The 20,010-nt window shown below is 37.8% G+C and overlaps 1 protein-coding gene across 3 annotated transcripts in view; it reads left to right on the forward strand.

The window, feature by feature from the left end:
* Positions 1 to 20,010, forward strand: part of PTPRO (protein tyrosine phosphatase, receptor type O) — a 69,499-nt gene that overhangs the window by 7,935 nt on the left and 41,554 nt on the right. For all 3 annotated transcript variants that reach the window (XR_003249021.1, XM_026037127.1, XM_026037126.1), the window contains exons 2-8: positions 295 to 568; positions 9,035 to 9,193; positions 10,727 to 10,879; positions 12,568 to 13,014; positions 14,016 to 14,177; positions 15,980 to 16,179; positions 18,127 to 18,247. Coding sequence is in view for 2 of the 3 variants with exons in the window: in XM_026037127.1 (XP_025892912.1) it covers positions 295 to 568; positions 9,035 to 9,193; positions 10,727 to 10,879; positions 12,568 to 13,014; positions 14,016 to 14,177; positions 15,980 to 16,179; positions 18,127 to 18,247 (1,516 nt within the window). In the remaining variant the exon portion in view is untranslated. The remainder of the gene's footprint in view (positions 1 to 294; positions 569 to 9,034; positions 9,194 to 10,726; positions 10,880 to 12,567; positions 13,015 to 14,015; positions 14,178 to 15,979; positions 16,180 to 18,126; positions 18,248 to 20,010) is intronic.

The following is a 20,010-nucleotide window of genomic DNA, read 5'->3' on the forward strand; positions in this document are numbered from 1 at the left end:
CTGCTACTTGGAAGCTTTGTTCTTTGTAAAAAAGTGATGTGACCAAAGCATTAGAGAAAACATAGCAGAAACTAGGCAGAGGGAAAAGGCTAATAGTCAGATGGCCATGGGCCTCAGCTGACTGTGAATTTTATTCTAAAGAAATCGCTAGGACTTGGTATTAGCTTCCTTGTGGAATATGAAATGTAACTTTATCACAAAGATAACATGATCGTCCTACGAGTATTAGAAGAAAAGGGAGAAAAGTAAATAATGGATTTTGCTTCAATACAATCTTTTTACTTTTCTTTGCAGAATGCAGAACCTTTCCAAGTTGCTGTCCGAGAAGACAATTGTATCATTGTCTCCCTGGAAGCATCTGATGTGGTGAGCTCATCCTCTGTATATGTTGTGAAGATAGCTGGAGAATCCAAGAACTACTTTTTCCAGTTCGAAGAATTCAATAGCACTTTACCTGCCCCTGTGGTTTTTAATGCCAAATACCATGGCCTATATTACATAGTAACTCTGTTGGTAGTGAACTCAAATATGGTTTCCAAGTCAGCAAGATCAATCACTGTGTTAACCAGTAAGTAACACCTTCTTCTTTTTTTTTCCTTCTGTTTCTTCTCTTTGTGTGTGGATTTTTTTTCAAAAGTTCTCCTGGTGGAGAAGTTTTTGCTTTATGGGTCATCCTTGTGCATAGATGAATTTCTGTGTGAAAACAGTAGAGATGTGCTGAGTAGCCTTATGAGTGAAAATTTATAAAGTCTGGTCAAGAGGAAGGGGGCAAATTTAGATTTCCTGTGGGTGACTCTGTGGGTGAGATCCAGGGGCTCTCAAAATCTAGTAAATGGCTCAAAAAGTATTGATTGACATTTCAATGTAAGCAGTCTTGTTAAATGTTGAGGTACAGTCTGCTTCAGATGTCATAACAATGTTCTTGGTTTGGTAATACGCTGAAGTCATATGGAAAGCAGACAGCAGTCTCCGAGACCATGTGTTTCTGGCAATAGAGCTGAAGATTTCTGCAATGGAGTATTCTCTCTCCTACTGCCTCCAGGTGCTTTGATCCTGGGGGAGAGGTGTGATTTTGCTTACTCTGTCATCACAAGAAGCACCACAGATTCCTGTTGGGAATTCCAGCACTGCTTACATGTGCCAGACTGAAAACAATTTGTAGAGGATAAAATGATTTCTTCATCTGAAAGACAGATTCACAAGAAAGAAAAGACAAAAAATAATTGGAGAGGAGTAAAATCAATTCCTAAATCTTGTGTTATAAACCTAGGCTTAATTTAAATCATGTTTGGGTTTTTGTGATAGATCATTGCCATATACACATATGCAGACCATTTTCAACATGAGTGTAATCAATAATTCTTCTAGCCAATTGTAAAGGTCTGTGAGGGAACTTTTTGAAAATGACTATATATTTTTTGATCAAATGGCACCTTTGAATCTATGGAGAGTTGTACTTGGCTTGCAGATAAGAAACGGTTATGTTTTTGTGTACTTATTCTATGAACAAATACTATCCATTGTAATAAGAACCTGAAATAATATTACAGTACCCTTATTTGTTACCAAGTGTCTGCAGCTTATGAGATAGCAGATTTTTGCATCATCCTTGCAATCTTAATCTTCCCTTTTATGTTCAGTCTGTGCACCAACTAGAAGGACTGAGATAAGGACCAGGAAAAAATTATCATGTGAAAGGGGATAGTGACAATCTGCCATTAGACATATGTATAAGAATACTTAAGTGCAGTGGACAAATTAAGAATTCATAGGCAGCCTAAATTTCCCTTTCTTTGACTTTGAGGAAGGTGTGATCCAGAATGGCAGATGGACAACAGAGCTCCTATTTGAACTGCTGCCATTGAGGGAAGTCATTGGCAGTCATTGAGGGAAGAAAGGAACCAGTGTCACCTATCCCATCAAATCCAGCCCCAAACATCTCCTTTCAAGCTCGGGGGCGGGTGTCTCCTTAAGGTGTTCCTGAAAGATTGCAAGGCTTTTGACTCCAATGAACACAGCCCATCCAGCTCTCAACTCCTCCGAGAAAGACTTAGTATGGTCTAAAAGCAGGTTATGCATTTTATTTCTGATAGAAAATGAGCCTGCTTCTTTTCACCACCTGTTTCATGCAAGTTCTCTGGCAGCTTCTCAGGGTTTGCTGCTGTGGCCTCTGCTGCTTGCCCAGACCTTGGAAAGTCCTTAGCAGTCGGTCAGTGCTGCTCAAGGAACTGATATTAAAAGAAAGATAAATAGTGAATTTCATAGCTTGTGTATCAATAGATAGACACTCAAGTTTGTGGAAAAGAAAAAGAATGTCCATATTCATTTTTGACTAGAAGACTATAGGAATTAAAGTAAATTTGGAATAAAAAGACAGTGTAACAGGGTGGAATTTTTAATGGTGTTTCAGTATGGTATTTTTAAGAATCTTTCAAATTGATATACTGACCATAAGTTTCTATTACATTAGATGATATTTGGTTTCCTAGGTTTTTCTTTTCGCCTGTTATTGCTGTGGTCCACTTGCCTGTTCCACATGATTTTTCCTACTATTAAGTAACTTAAGTGTTGACAGTTAATACAGTAACTAGAGTGGATTCATATTTTTCTTCTTACCATATGCTCTTTATGCCTGTTAAGCATCATTAGTTTGTTTTGACCATGTGAAAACATAACTGTCTCATTTGTTCTGTCTATATCTTAATCACAGGAAAAAATGACACATTGCAGCTAACATCCAGGATTAAATTAATTCCTGTTATAATTTCATTGGTATCAGGAGAGCTTTACCAGTTGTAGATTGGCCCCACTCATTAGGCTGCTATAGGATAAATCAAGCAGGATAGCCAATGATGCCAATGTGTTTTTCCCAAAGCTGTGCTTTGCATTTTACAATAGTTTTCTGGGATCTTCTGACATCTGTAAGGGAGACAGAGCAAAGAGATGAAATCTTCCAGTTTGGTCCTGTTCTAGAGATCTCAGAATCAGAGAGAGCAGTATCTATCCAAATTATTCATGTCAAAATGAGAGCTAGATGATTCAGGAGGAATGTCTACTCAGAAATTTAATAAGAGTCATGGAAAAAAGACTCTTTTCCAATGGTATATCTTGCTGAGGTTCCTTTTTATATCTTGCTGAGGTTCCTTTTTTCCTTTTTCTGTGTTGTGCTGCTTCTCAGCATGTTGGCAAGAAAAAAAAAAACATGTCTCTTCACAGGCTGAAACTACATCACACTCAAGCTAGAGAGGAGACTTTTGTCTTCTCTCTCAAAGATTTCTGTCTAGGTAAAAAAAAAAAAAGAAAAAAAAAAGAAAAAAGGTTATTCAAGATAAAGCTGAGGTAAAGTTCTTGGAATGTGTACCTATAAGTATGTGTATTTCATATTTATATGTGTATATGTATTTACGAATACACGTGTACATGCAGATATTTATGCATGGTATAATTTGGGACACTAATTATAAACTTGGGCCTTCAAGACTGAACAGTTTATTTCAAAAAAAAAACAAAGGTAGTTTCAACCTAAGCTTGCGACATTGGGTTTTACTGCTATAACAAAAGTTAGAATAATTCCAGGGCATGTGAAGTTAAGAAAAAGACAATATTGTGCAGGTATCAGTTACTGTGAAAATGTCTTTTCTCTGTTTGGGGTTTTCTCACTATTAATCAAAACGGCATAGACTATAGAGTTCTCTTGTCTAGGTTCTGTAGGCCAGATCATTGTAATGCAAAGCCTGACCTATTTATTGCAGCATTTCTTCTCAGTGCCTAAGGTTTTTGTCTGCTTGAATACAGCCCACATTCTCATATCACTTCCTGAGATGGGATTTTATAAGCATGAGAAGAGAGCACATTCAACTCTAGGACGAGAAACCTGTAAAATATAATCTGATCACAAAAGAGCACTCTTTCGTCTGCTTCTGTAGCTTCAAACTGGGCTGGGTACTTCACTGAAGGAGAAAACGTTAAACCGAGACCTTGACCACCTGTCGTTAAAGATCCCTATTTTTCTTGTTTTGTTGTTTTCACAAGAAGGGGTGTGTTAATCTTCCTGTTCTGGCCAGACTCCTATGTGCACAGTCGTGTTTTGCATATCAAAATGACCTTCCTTCTGGATTTTAGTCTGGGCAAAGTTAGATGTAGCTCTAAAATGTAACACTGTGCTATTTCGAGACTGCTTTCTTCTGCTCTTAAAGTTTTCAATGGTAATGAGGTGACTCAAGAATTTATATCATGAATTCAATGTTTTGCAATATTTGAAAGCAATTTTCAACTTAGTTTTAATAGGCTTTGAAGGAGTTTATGAGAGCAATAAAGAGCATAGCTCTAAAACCAGTGACTGAAATTCTTGCCCTCGATCCTACTCTTTCCCACCTTGAAGGCTTGTTTTATTCATTTCCAGGGTGACTCATACCTACATTGCCTTCTTTATTTTTAATTCACTGACAATATTTCTTCTTGTTCGGGAGGAAAAGAATGTTTCTGCATCTGAAGAAGTGGAGAAAACAATATATTGCAAAGCTACTGTGTGCTGTAGGAAAAATATATTTCTGCTGGGAGTTGGAAAACTCAGCATATGTGAGGGGAAATAAGAAGGCTTATTTTTATTTTAGCTTCTGATTAGGAGTTCTGAATGGTAAATGACTCATTGTTTCAAAAGTCAGTGACTTCTTACCTAAATCTCCGTAAAATAGATTCCCCTTAGAGAGAATTCAACCTCTGTGTATCCTGCAGAAAATATTCTCCCTTAGAGACCAATGGGCTTGCCACCTGGGACCGTGATCTCCTCAGCTCTTAGAAAGTAATTGGCATTGGACTTACTTAATGCTTGGCAGCAGGAAGTGATTCAGCAGATTGAATCCATTCTTCCAAGTCCTTAATGGATCAGAGCTGCGGAATTAGACGCTTCAGCATTGTTCATCATTTCATTGATAAAATGTAAAACTCAAGCCTTTTTTTTTTTTTTTTTTTTTTTTTTTAAAAGTTAAATCTTTTTTTTTTTTTTTTTTTTTTTTTTTTTTTTTGCGGGGTGTTCTGGTGGCACTTTTAGATGGATGTGGTGGCATCTTTAGGAAGGCTGGCTGTTCGTGGTGCCCCAGTTTTGAAACATATCTCAGAAATAAATCTTAGATCCGTTGATACAATCTTCTACTCTCCTCAGCAAATAGATCATATAAACTTTTTCTTAAGGGGACTATCAAAATCAAACAAACAAAATCCACCCAGATGGGTATTTTCCAACCATTATTTCCACTAGCAGGGTCATCTAAAGTCTTGGCCTGTATCTGTTCAAAACCAATAGATACATCTTTGTTCTTTGTGCCAGTATTGTTTTTCAGTCCCTATGGTCTTGTCATCTTACATGGACATCCAGAAGCTACAGTCTACATTCCTGTGTTTTACCAAACCCTCTTATGTTTTCCCTTTGTAAGCATGTGGTATCCTCCATTACCAATCATAAACTTGAACATTTTGTGTTTACAATATTAAACAGCAGGTGTTTCACCTCAAAATTGCAGCTTTCTAGCAAGAGATAAAATGATCCTTGAAGTGTATAGCATAACGGAAGCTTCATCTTGGCTATGATTTACTCCTACTAACAGAATACAGATAAGTAAATAATTAAATCCTGGTGAAAAGGCTGTGTAGTTCATAACTTCTTCATGTGAGTAAAGGGATTACCCTTTGGAGTTAGATCCCTCCACTCACAAGACTTCTTTTTTATAAAAGTCAGAATATGAGGGTCATGGTTCACCTGGGTTTGGATGTGAGAAGCTACACAGCTCATCTCTGCCCTGTTTTTGCCAGCCATGTATAATACTACATCTGTCCTACCACAGTAATCAATAATTAAGTTTGTAGAATGATGAGATTTATGAATATTAAAAAGGAATTGATTTGGACTAGAATATAGTAGTTATTTTAAATATACTTTCTCTTTTCTTGGATTGCAACAGCCACCTAAAACATGAATGTGTCTGGCACAAATTGAATGCTTTTATAGAGGATTAAACCTCCAGAATTTGCCAGGGCATTTGAGGTGGAAGTTAGCAATATTCATTATGCTATCTTGAGGTTTGTATAATGCAAGTTATGTGCTAAATAGAACACCAAAGAATTCAGGAGAAGATAAATTTCCTGTAAACAGATATAATAAGAAAGCAGTTGCTAAAGGAGCCACAGACTGTGAGACGAAAAGACAAAAGTTCAGGATCTTTTTTTTTTGCAGGCTTGTCTGCATGAGTTTAGTGTTGTATGAGAGTCTAAAAATGAAAGCTGAAAAAGGGCCTTAAACAAGTTATTAGAGAGACATTGAAATCCTCTAAGTCCTTTTGTAACATGTCTTTTAACATCAATGTAGTGCAAAGAATGCAGCCTTAAGGGTTTTTTTGATGTCCTTTTATGTCTTTTTTGGGGCTATTTCTTGAGAATTAATGAAATCTGTAAAAACATGGATCCTAAATGCTGCAAATTGAAAAATGAAAATGATGAGATATCTATGGTCTAAAATTGTAAATACAGATGGTGAAGAGTGGCATGTTACATATTCTTTAAGCTTTGAAAACAGCAAGTGAAAAACAGAACATGATTTTTGTCTGCTGAGTGTCCTTTTAATTTCACGTTGTGCAAATAGCTTTGATGTGAAGATTTGGTGATAAAGAAAGTAAGATGATGGAAGAATCTTTAAATTGCATTATGTTACTCATGTTACTCTGCTAACATCAGCCATGAGCAAGGAGAGGATAGTAAGCAGAAGATAACAGCAAGAAAGAGTTTATGGCGATTACTGCTTAATTCAGTTATTGGTTATTAAATTAAAAATCATCAGGAGCAAAAATAATTTGGATTAAAAATGAATGTAACTTCCATCCCTTATTTGATTTGTTGTAGGAAGGAATAAATGCAGTAATTTAATCACTGACATAGGAAGATTTCAGTAATTCTTACAGTAATAAGGAAAGCTCAGATATCAGTGAGGCAGCAGAAGAAAGCCCAAGGCACACCCGCTAACATGAAAGATGACTACAGCTAAGAGTTTGGGTATTTAGAGAAAGCTATTGACATTTTAAGTACTAGCGTGTGCTGTGTGAGCTGTGATATTCACCCTCTGGTCATGTGGATAGCTAGATCCACATATTTATTTCAGAATAAGTGGTAGGGAATGACTCAGTAGAAAGAACAGCATAGGCTTTCTTTTCTTTGTGACCAATTTTATTGCTGACTTTATTCATTTCTAGACTATCACATCTTGTCAGCGAAATTTAAACAGATTGTGCCACTATGAAGCCTCTAGGTATTTGTGGGGCTCCTGGCTTCTATTTGTGAGTGGTTAACACACAAATACACAGATATTTACCTGCAGCTAAGCCAAATTTTGCCATGAGAAACGGAATAAGAATCCCTACAACATTAGACCATCTTGGAAGATTCCCCAGGTTGGCAAGTACTGACCAGGTTAGAAATGACACTTTGTAGGTTAGAAATGAGAGTAGATTCTTCTTCGGCAAAGTTCTTTTCATATTATTTTCTTTTGTCCTTAGCTGCTTTTTCTTGTCCACTTCTTATATATAGAAACATATTAGTGTTGGAAGTCCTGAGCTGATATTTGGTAACTAATTTCCGCTTCCCCTGCTGACTTGCTTTTCAATCTTTGCTTAGCCTATTGCGCCTTCTCTGAGATGATCCCATTTATGAAATCAATATTGCGCTGCCTTTCATCTACCCTTTCTCTTGCGTATTGTGACTGTGTGCTCTTTGAGGGGAAAAACATTTAACTAGTTTTTCTCCAGGGCCTATTTCAGCAGGACTTCAAACTCAAACAGATCCTCTAAGTGAGAGTCTAAGTAAGACCACACTGATGAACAGTCCGTATTTTTCAATCCATTTCCTATAGTGTGCAAGAACTAAATCAGCAAGATTATTCTAATGGGAATGCAAATATAAGTAGTCAGAGTGTTGTATTAACTAACTCGATTAATGTATACTAGTATGACAAATTCCAGATAAAACTATAATCCTGTTTCAAATATCTACTTGGCCATCTTACCCAATAAAAAGATGGAGTGGTATCACCTCTTCCTCAGGAAAGCATCAAGCAAAAGCCTTCTTCTTCTGATTGTGTTTTCATGGATAAAGAAGACTAATAAAGGAACATCCGTTAGTGTGAGCAATGGTCTACGTTCCTGAGTGCTGTGGATTACCATGTTTCTCTAGTCAACGGAGCTTTGTGAAAAGTGGGCTGGCTGCCACATCAAAGGATATGGAGTTACTATTCTTACTTACAATCTTTCTGGTTCTGGGCACTAGCTTGGAAGTCCAAAACTTACCACCCCTCTGTGCACAGGCCTCCCCATGTCCTTTACTGAAGCATTTTACCTCTGTGTGTCTCAGTTCTGCATCTCTAAGGTAATGATGATGGTGCTGTTGTATTCTGTAGAAGTTTGGTGTGAATAAGTGCTTTGAAGAAAGTGGTTTTCTGTAATATTATAGGAAGGGGAAAGTAATCACCCATGAAATACAGAAATGACTGTGTATACAAATGGAAAATCTTCATTCAAGTAGTTTTCTTTGGCATTATGCTGATGGGCTCCTGAGTGAACTTTAAAAGTTCTAATAAAGTATAAGAAATTTCAAGTGTTTTGTTATTTTTGTTTGGGGTAACTTTCACTTGATCAGCAAACTTTAAAGGTGAAAGGTTTGCTGGTGTGACTGCTGTGAATACTTAAATAATAACTGTTACTTCAACCTTGCTTTTTATGGCTATTCTGCTGTAGGTTAAGAGTTTTTTTTATGTTAAAGCATAAGATTTGATAAAATGAATTGTTTTGAAGAGGCATACATAAATCTTGTCTTCATCAAGACGCTAAGCAGCCTTGCCCCAGATCTCTGTGCAGCCCAAAATATCACCTAGTAGATTTAAGAGTGCAAAATAATTTGTTTTGTTCCTTCAGTGTTGTAAATGTGAGAACTGTGTCTAATAATCTGCTCCTTTCTCCCTTTTCCCCCCCCCCCCTTTTATTTGTATATCCTTTAGAACCCCTTCCTGTGAGCAGTGTTTCTATCTATGATTACAAACCATCTCCAGAAACAGGAGTGTTGTTTGAAATTCAGTATCCAGAGAAGTACAATGTTTTTACCAGGGTAAATATAAGCTATTGGGAAGGAAAAGACTACCGAACAATGCTGTACAAAGGTAGGAAGAAACTATTCCAACAATACTCAATGATAAGTCTACTGAAAACAATGGTTTAAGTTGTACTTTTGGTGTCTGTTGTTTATGATGATTTATTTTTCTGGTAGCATGCCTGTTTATTTGATAACATTTACATCATAGAATAAAAGATAGGTCTTCATAGTTGAGCTGAAGGTTTATACCTACTTCCTATCCCAGGCTTAGGAATATATCATTTTTGGGGGATTTTGAAAGACTGGAAGGCATGGAATGTTTTTCATCAGTCCTGAAGTCAGCCTGAGAAAGGATGCTCAATTTATATGGTTCTCAAGTAATCATGACTACTAAAACCATCAAAACTTTCCACATATTTTTTTGCTGCTGATGCTGCTCTGTAATCCAAAGAGCAGAAGAGGGGGAGGAAAAAAATGCCAAAACGCAGCAGGAAGGACATCAGTACATTTTGGCTTTATAGATACATTTGTTGGATTCCCTGGAAGACATTTTTCAACTGAAATTCTTAATAAAGTTTCCACTTCCCTCTGGTCAGGATTTCTTCTTATTAAAACTGCTCAGCAATTTCTCAGCTACAAAAGGCAGAAAAAAACTGGAATTCCCCAGATCTGGGAAACAACTTCAGTATGCCTGTTGCCTTGTGCAGGTGTTCGAAGCTGGTACTTCTTTGTCATCACATTGTGAAGGGCTGAACATCAGAATTCTCAGCTGAGCACCCGATTTGGAGGTCCAGGGCTTGTAAACTCTCGACAGAGTCAGCAGAGGGAGATAGACACCTCCAGAAGCAGGGCTTAAAATTTTGGTGTCCCTTTCCTTCAGTAGAAAGTGGGATGAGAATACTGTTTTCAACTCTGTGAAGTCCCTAACGATAGGAAAGCTGATTCTGGATCTTAGCACTAAACACAGGCTCATTACCGAGAACAAAAGTGATACTAGCAGCAATTTTTTTTGCCTGACAAAGCTGATACATGGTCTCAGGGTTTGTAACCCTGCTGCTGCTGCTGCTGAAAAATGAAAAAATCAGGCTGAAATAAGCAATTCGCTAATCAGCTAGCGAATTCTTCCCCATAGCCAAATAGCCCCAAGTAACTCCCCTTCAGCCCATGCGTGCACTGATGTTAGAGATGAGCTCAGAGCTCAGTCCTGGGCCCAGCTGTGTTGTGGATTGCCCTGCGAGCATCTATCCTGAATGTAGCGTGTCGGTCAGAGAACGACCAAGGAGGCTTTGCGTGCAGCAATTAAAGGTCAGCAGAACCTGTCAGATGCTCTTTGATTATGTTTAGTGTCACATGGCTGCCAGATGCCATTCTTTTCCTGTGAAAAATGGTTCACGTATAGTTCACATTTGCTGGGAGCAAATTTTTCTCAGAAGCTGAATTGTTAGAATTCCATTTTTCAGACAAAGCTGAGCAGTGGCTAAGCAGCAGAAACGCTGTCAGGTCAGCATGTGCAGTTTGCCTTATCAGAAAGTGGATGTCTGATGTCTTTTTTTTTTTTTTCCCCTTTCTTCTTTTCTTCCTCTTTTTAAACCTTCTGCAGACTTCTTTAAAGGTAAAACAGTTTTCAATCACTGGCTACCAGGTATATGCTACAGTAACATCACATTTCAGCTGGTATCAGAAGCAACCTTCAACAAAAGCACGCTGGTGGAATACAGTGGGGTCAGTCATGAACCCAAACAGCACAGAACAGGTGAAGAAAATGTTCAAGTACCCTTTGCTCTAAGTCTGTACATCTGTCTGCACTCCTTTCTGCCATGGGAGGGGATTGATCCTCTGTAGAGAGGAAGGTCTGCATGGGGGCAGCTCCTGCCCAGGAGCGCGGGAGGAGGATGCTTGGGCTGGTGCTGGGAAGGCAGGGCTTACATTTGTGTGTGCAGTCCTGTGCAAAGGGTAGCTTGCATGAGCATTTCTGTTGAAAAGCTTGCTTCTCAGAAAATAAATCCTACTTCACGTGAGACATCACTGGCCTTATGTGAGGCGCCCTCCCTTCACCCCTTCTGTGGGAATGGCCACTAAGCTACTATTGATCTGTTTGGTCTGCTTCCTCTCCTAGCTAAACTGCTAAAGTCTCTCTTCATTGTGCAATCCTTTATGATATAGGAGAGAAATGTGTTAGTGACCCCTCTTGGTGGTCAGTTTATGCTCTAAAGTGTGAGCTTTTAATTTTCAAGACAGCAATGCTGCAAAGACTGAAAATTGCATTTGTTCAGAGTCCAGAACTAATTTAATTTGGTGCTGGGATGGTGCCCAAAACTTTCCTGTCAATTTGTTGGACCACAGATAATTTCCAGGGTCCAACATGAAATGAACCAGGACTAAAATCAAAATGACAGATCTTAAGGCATGTGCACTGATGTTGGGTTGTTGCCTTGGAGGGAGCAAAGCCAGTTGAGGCCAGCTGGGTTCTATTGTGAAGATCCTAAATATACGTGTTGAGAGGGTGTACTGTAAGGATAGATCCAATAGAACCAAAAGGACTTCTTCCTTCTTTCTGCCCTCCTGCCCCTCACTCTTCCCATCAACAGCATAATGTTTTTGTCTCAATGGCTATGGCTGGGATAGGGGTATGAGGAATGAACATTTGAACAAATTAGTGTGATATAAGCTAAGGGGCCAGGCTAAAAAGTACCAGTCAAGACCAGTACTATCTGCACCAGTTCTGCGCATATATCAGGGATAAGAACATATAGTCAAGCAATTACAGTGGGACAGACAAAACGTGTAGGATATGTATTCATATCCTAGTATGTGTCAAAATACCATGCCCATCCTAGCATGATCATCTCGTATGTACCAGAATCTTACCTTTCTTTAGGAGACCCCAAATTTAAGATCAAGCTTTCACAAATACTAAAATTTAAATCAATTTCATGTGTTTGTGAAAAGGTGTCTACAAAATACATGTGAAAAGCCTTACTGAAATCTGGTGTGCATGCCTCTGTGCATCAGTTTTGCCACATGTTACTTTTGTATGGGTTTTTCGACTCACTTCTGCAGACATATTTTTGCATGATGAAAAGATTCTAGAGATTCCAGAAGGCAAAATAAAATAAATGAAGTTTCAGTCTTATAGATGCACACCTTGCTGCTCTGTGAGCAAAGAAATACAATTTTTTTCATACACTTCATATCTACATTACATCATGGTATTCTCCAGTCCTGACTCTACTGTCCATTTGCATTAATCTTGATCTCACTAGTATCACTTGTGCTATAAGTATATGGAAGACAAAGAAGAACCTTAATATGAAGAAATTATTTCAAAATAACCCTAGATACTTTGTTTTGCTACAAATATATGTTGTTTTTCTAGGGAATTGACATATCACAACGTTCATTGAACACACTGATGAAGACTAACTCTTGCTTCTCTTTTAGCTCCTTATCCACCTCGAAACATTTCTGTCCAGATTATACCAATCAATAGAAACAACTGGGAAGAGCACAGTGGAAATTTTCCAGAAGAATCATTCATAGGACCACAACATATAATAGAGAAAGAGAAAATCAGCCATTTTTCTACTGAAACACCTGAAACGCTAACAGCAAACACATCTTCTGGCTGGCCAGATTACCACTATAACAGCACCAAGGATGAAGCTACATCTCAGCCATACTGGTGGTCTAACGAAGCTGAATCATCAGAGGGCGAAGAGGAGTTTGTCAACGCTACTCCCAAAGATTATGAGACCAGTGAAGGGAATTTGTCGGCAATGCTAACGCCAGAGCCACCCTCTTTCCTTCCTGTACAAATGGTGCTCACTTGGTTACCACCAAAGCCTCCGACGGCGTTTGATGGTTTCCATATCAATATTGAAAGGGAAGGTAAACACTGTTTTCGTAACCCTTTTTAGAACTTCACTGTTGCATTTGTCCTCTTTGAATTATTAGTTACCTCATACCGTGCCTCAGAAGCACAGCAAGTCTCCCTTTGTTAGGTTTCCTGCATTTCTTAAGAGGTTTTGTGTAGTGGACAGTATTTCTTTCTGGATGGACTTCATAAAAATAAGGGGTGAGGAGTAAATCATTGAATGCAATTCTCCTTTGTTAAACAAGATTTATATTAGTATACATATTGCTGCACTGTTTTTACTGCAGTTATTGTAAATCCATTGCAGTATTGGAGAAAGGAGAAACAAGAGAATAGAAATTTGAGATGAAGAAGGTATTTTGCATCATGCAGCTTTGGCCCTGAAAAAAGATTCTCAGGGATACATAAGCAAGAAAGGAGCCTGTAGAAAAGAATTTCTTTATATGTATTAACAGTCGTCTCAGAGGGAAGCTACAGAAAATATTCCTTAGGCTACAAAATGTTTGTGATGGAGAATGCAGAGAATTTTCAAGGTACATAGCTACAAGAGAATAACTATGTCATTTACACATTTTCTGTTTCAGTATCTTTTCTCTCCAAGTTACTTTTACTTCAAAAAAAAAAAAAAGCAGTTTTGATAATCTTTCTCACACTTAGGGCAAATATGTTTTTGCAGAATAATAAAGCAATACATGGAAAACTAGAGGCTCCTTTTTCTCCATGCTGTGCTGTTTTTTATTTGCGCAGTCATGGCAATTCTATTTTATCATCCCTGTTACTAAATGAAATTTTGACCAGGCTTTATTGTTCCTTTACAACTATCCAGCAACCTTAGTCATTAATTACTCTCGTGCTGATGGCAAAAAATAAAACTATATGCATAAATCCAGTTCATTTAGATACCTTCTAATCCCAGAGCAGAAACAATATTAGCATTTCTGACATAAGTATTTTTTTCTCTCTCAATTTTATTTGAAATTTAAATAATCCACACTACTTCTTTCTCCTGATTTAGAGAACTCCACAGAATTTCTGACAGTGAGCGAGGACACTCACAAATTTGTTGCTGAACTGAAAGAACCAGGAAAATATAAGTTGTCTGTAACAACATTTAGTTCTTCTGGTTCCTGTGAAGTTCGGGAAAGTCAATCAGCAAAAACACTTAGTTTTTACATCAGTAAGTATCTCAGCAAGTCTGTTTCACCCAGAGCAATGTAACTTTAAAGTACTTACGTTTTGACGAGTAAAACCTTGTGGCCTCTGCTGCAGTATCAGCAGAGTTTGGTCTTTGGGAATTTTCCTATGCCAGAGAAGGAAATAAAATGGAAATATGTAAGTGAAGCTGCATGGATGGACCTGGACCATGAAGCTTCAAGGATGGACCTGGATCATGCTGTCTTGACAGAGCTAAGAACTGAAAGCTGGGGAGGATTCCCATAGAGCCATTGCCACAGTGAGCTCCAAAGTGGGTCACTGAAAAACAACCCCTTCTTGCATCTTTCAAGGAAAGAATCAGAAAATTAAAGTAGTGGTTGTAGGGGATCTTGAAAATAGCTAACATTCCTACTCCTAGAGACTGTGAGTGTTGGAGCAAGGGCAAGGTGTGAGGCAGTCCAATGGCATCTCAGGCTTATGTGTATTGCTAATAAAAAATATGTCTTTAGTAGCTCACAAATGGTACCTCTTTGGGATTAAATTCTTCATAGTGGTTAGCTACACTTAACTGACTTCCTATATCTCATCTTTATTTTTAATGACTTTACACCTGAAAGATACAGTCTTTGGAAAATAAAGAGAGAATAACATTTTCTGAAAGAAAAGTGTAAGATTTGGGGGTTGCTAGTTCAAGGATGAACTTGAATCTTATTCGTGCAAGGTATTAAGAAGTCATGGAATTAGAATTAATATTTTTATGTTACCTATAGTATATAAAGTAGGGGATTTATTTTTCAGTGAAGTCTGCACCGGTTTAGCAAGCTTTTAGAACAGCATGATAACTGCAGTTAGCCCTGCAGTTATATAGACATGCAGTTATGTTTATCCTAACAAATTCAAGATCCTGAGTATTTTAGATGGATTTTATTTGTATTTCTGATGTTATGTCAAAGGTGAGATGTGAAAGAATACAGTTAAATTTTTGTGAAATGACTTTTCTATTCCTGATAGCCTGATCAAGTAGTCCTTGTGTGGGAACCACAACTGAGTTATGATAACAAAGTTATCTTGATTGCCATCCTGTCAATTTACTGGCTTGTGTTACTCAACATTTTTGTTGTACCAAGTGGTGTCTGGATTGTTAAACATTATAGGCTAATCTTAAGATCAGTGAGAGAGCTATCAAAAAGCATTATTTAGAACTGTTAAGAAAAGTTGGTAATTTTCAAGAAATCTGAAATTTTGGCCAAGCTTAGCTGAAGTTATTTTCCAAATTGTTATTTTATCTATATTCAACCTTTTGTTCTCTGCAAGCACTTTAGAAAGTCTGAGGGAGAATGAAACTTCTCAGTGTGGCAACATCTATGAATCAGTTTTCACACTCCACTGCCATAGTACACATAGAGGGTACTTTTTGTGCATAAAGAGGGTGTTTTTGTGCATAAAGAAAGGAAATGTTTTGTGTGCTTATCCTCTAGTAATTGTCAAGAATCTATACATTAAGGGATGTCACAGATTTTAAAACATTTTTGTGGAGCAAACCATATATTTTTAGGTGGTTCCAGGTAAGCAGTAGGAAATGTTGCATTCTGAATTTTCAGAAAAGTAACATGTCTCTTGTCATCTCCTGCTGGGCTGCAAGTGCAATAGCACTGGTTATGGGCTGTATCCCTCAGGCTGCTCTTTGATGCCTGCAGGCTACACCAAGAGTCATCTCTCAGTCTCCTTCATTCATATTGAAAAATCTCATGAAAGATGAGTGGTTTTGCACAAGTATCCTAAATAAAGAGTAGAAGAACCATATGCTTTTGTGGTGTGTTGCAGGCCCCAAAGGGGAATGGATAGAAGAGCTGACGGAAAAGCCCCAGCACGTGACCGTGACGGTGCTGAGCTCCACAACTGCCCTGACATCCTGGACAGCCTCACAAGAGAGCAGTGGCAACGGTACCATCGTGTCCGTTGTCTCTCTGACCTGTCAGAAGCAAAAGGAAAGCCAAAGGCTTGAAAAACATTATTGCACTGAGGTAAAGGGCATAACTGAAGCTTCTTCAAATACTATGAAAAGAAAATATCATTGCTAGTCATCCTACTGCTTGTTATCTTAGAGCCCAAGGGCCCTGTCATGCTAAGGACTGGAAAAGTACAGTGGTTGACCGTGTCTTTTAAAATCTAAAGAGATAAGGCTGGAGAGAGCATGCAAGAATGGGCAGCGCACAGGAAACTGCGTTGGAGTTGCTTTTCTGCTGGGCTGAGGGTGGCCGATCCCTTGCTTAAGCTTTTAAATTCTGTTGTGCCCTCAAAGGCAGGAGGAAGTGTTACATCATGATATAACACTCAGACCTGTGCTCTAACCTGTTTTATTAAGGAAAGAGTACTTCTGCACGGTTATGACTGAACTTGCTTCAAATAATTCTTCTGTTTGCTACATGTGAATACAGAAACTGATTCTAAACTTGGAGAAAGCTAAGGGGTTTTCAGACTACCTGTGGCCTGAATGGACAGCAGTACTTGAGGACTGCCATGTGGGTCATGTATGTGATGATAAAGAATCCTGAACCCCAAAACACAGCACTTTTTGTTACTTGAAATCAGTAGTGGTTTCAGCCCCATGTCAAATCCTAGGGTTGCGGTGGCTTAGTGGGATGTACCTTCAGTTAGAAAAATCCACATATCCATTTCCTTGCTTGAATGCTTGCAGTTCTGTTTTCTGGGCAGTGCCACAGCTTCTGTCCTGCTCCCTAGATATGTGGGACTGACGAGTTTGAAATGCTGCCCTTAGTGCACTCGTGGGAATGGGAGAGGAGAGTTAGCAAGGCTTGTAAATCTTCATCTCCTTTAATTTGGGATTAGCCATTCAAGTTGAACTAGAAATGAATTATTAATAGGAGTTTGCATACTTTAAAGCCCTCCATTAAAATAAATCTTTGTTTTGGGTTATATTTCAAGAGTAGTCATGAACTTGCACATTTAGAGGTCTTGTAAAGAGTTAATTTAATCAAGAAGTAAAACGATACAGTAGATGATTATAAATTAGACATCACAGGTATAAAAATATTTGATTGAAGGATATAGTATGGGAGTCATCTATAAATTCAACTGTAATTACCTAAAACCTATACATGAATAATCAAGATATCTTTTGTTTATCTCAAGTAAGTAGAAAGGCCTAAATACCATTATTTGTTCCTTTTTGTCATTACAGATATTCTTACCGCCACTAATCAGATTTTATGTGATTATTATACTTGGAATTATTAATGGCTCCCTGACAAGCTGAAAAGAGAAAACTTCAGTGCAAAGTTCAATCTCTTTCAGCCATTGTTCATAAATCAAAAGAGACTTATCTTTCCAAAGCAGCTGTTAAATTCCATTCGTCACCTGGCCAGGCATCTGCCTCCAGCTTTAAGCAATATCTGGCACTTCAGAGCAAAAGTTTAATGCTGATGTTTCAAACTGAAAAGCTCCCTTAGTCAGGATTTGCCATGCTGGGCAGGAGAAATGAAAGAAAGCAATTCCTCAGCATGCAGTCATTTGACATTTGCATTCTGAAGACAGGACACCCATAACCCTGACTTCAGCTCACGCAGCTGCAGGTGAATCAGATGGCCAGTGAGAAAACTCAAGCATTTTTCAAAAAGAGACTGTCTAAACACTCCTGAATTTCCTAAACACTAAAATTCAACCTAAATAGTAATATCACCTGAATATAAATAAAGTAGCCTGAATATTTCAAAGGACTTTAAGAGTAAGAAAAAAAAATGATGCTCTGCTATCACTGAGATATAATGTAGGACATTTAAGTGGCTACTCACCACTTTCCCGCTTTAGTCATTTTGGGTCTGACGGATGGAGCTTTAGACGCTGAGTTCAGAATTATTACTTTTGTAACTGATATAGTACAAATATCATCTCAAACTCCTTTTAATGCACTAAGTAAATGCTTTATAACTGATGTGTTCCTTCCCTTCTAGGTGAATTCAAGCAACAGCCTCATTGAAAATCTTGTTCCTGGTGCCCAGTACCAGGTTGTGGTTTACTTACGGAAAGGACCGTTGGTTGGACCGCCGTCTGATCCTGTTAAATTTTCCATTGGTAACCCCCTACATTCCTTTTTTTTTTTTTTTTTTAAGGACATTCATATTATGACTTAGACGCCATTAAGGAGTGCATTCAGAGCTGTTGCACTGGTTATTTCAGATGTAATAAACCTTTACAGAGACTCTTTTCTTGGAATGCCTCGTTCTGAGGACTTCCTTCAGTGGAAGATGGGTATTTACTGTTTAGATGTTAAGTGTTTGAAATAACTAAGGAGGAATTATGGCCAGCATATAAGCACAAAGTGACCCTATGGAAGGGCCCGTCTACGTCTTTTTACACACCTAAATATATGTTAGTCTCTAGCTATGCTGATGATCCCTTTCACTTAGGGTCACTGCACTTAGCCTGACTGACTTGTAGGTAGTGTCTGGTCAATGGTACCTCCAATAGACCACTTGTTGCCCTTTCCTGTGAAATGTGTGGGACTGCATTAGGACATATATTGCAAATAAGCTTTTTTGAAGGATGTAATGTGGCCCAGCCTAAAGGCCACTGTGCTAAGGATTGGGAAAGCTGGCATACCTTTTATCGAGTTTAAAAATAGATCTTGATGTTTTATGTTTTGAGGTCTGAAGATGGAAAGAATGATGTAAGAATGAGACTGACTTTTGCCAGAATGTGGTTTTATGACCCAGAGGCAGAGCGTTTCCCTAACTGCCCATAATTCAAGATTCCATGAAGCTTCTAAATAAAGAGACACTTCGAATAGGATTTGGTATCTTTTGGTTTCAGTGTCATCTCTTTTATTAAAATTATCACTTTAACAAATTATAATAGGAAGAGAAAGGGCAAGGAGAGAGGGAGTCAGTGTACAGAATTACATTTTTAGAGAAATATTTAACCTGAGTAACCTAGTGTCTCTTTTTGACATACAGCCTGTATTGTCAGAGAGCAAGTGGCTGAAAGATAGAGGTCTCTGTTTCCTTTCTGTGATGTAGAGAAGAAAGTGAAACAGAAAAAGACCTAATTAACCTATTAAGAGTTGAATCCTGTAAATTACAGCAGATATGTGGACTAGTGAATATGATGAGAAACTTAATTCTAAACAATCTCCTTGTATGCTTTTCTAAGCTGCGCCCAAATAAGAATTTGAAAAGACAGTATCATATATTTTAGTAAAGGAAAAATGGTAAGTAAATAGACATACTATATATACTTTATTATTAAAATATATACCGCTGGATAAATTTTAAAAGTGCTTTTTTTCTTATTGTAGTTACTTCAGAAATTCTCTTTTTTTATTTCCATTTGAGAAAGTAAAATAATATATTCCCAAAGCAAATAAATTCTCATTTCCCTACTTTTATGTAGCCTCAAAGCCATAAAAATCAATTCTAAGCAAAATGTCTTATTTTTTTTTTAATATAAAAAGGATATTTTATGGAATAGAACAACAGCTGCATGAATATGAATATTCGTTTCATTACAAGATTTTATATGAGAATAGCAAACTGTACAACAAAGTGATCTGATAATTTATTGGCAGTGTTTAGTGATAAATGAAGCTGAAAAAAAAAGAAAAATTAAACTTTGAAAAGAACAGAGTTCTCCCTGTGTTTGCCCTAAGGCTCACTTTCACTGGGTAAGTATGAAAACTTAGAGAGAGGTCAGAAAAGATGTGGTTAAATGGGGATTGATTTATGAAGGGTAAGGCAATGATCTGTGCTAACACAGGCTGAAGTAATCTGGGTGCTGTTCTTGCCACACTAACCCAACGTGCAGTAGCTGGAGTTCTGCAATCCTTGCAAATGTTCACT

The sequence above is a fragment of the Nothoprocta perdicaria genome, unplaced genomic scaffold, assembly GCF_003342845.1.
Source record: "Nothoprocta perdicaria isolate Ctin4 unplaced genomic scaffold, notPer1 scaffold_190, whole genome shotgun sequence".
Taxonomy (NCBI): Eukaryota; Metazoa; Chordata; class Aves; order Tinamiformes; family Tinamidae; genus Nothoprocta; species Nothoprocta perdicaria.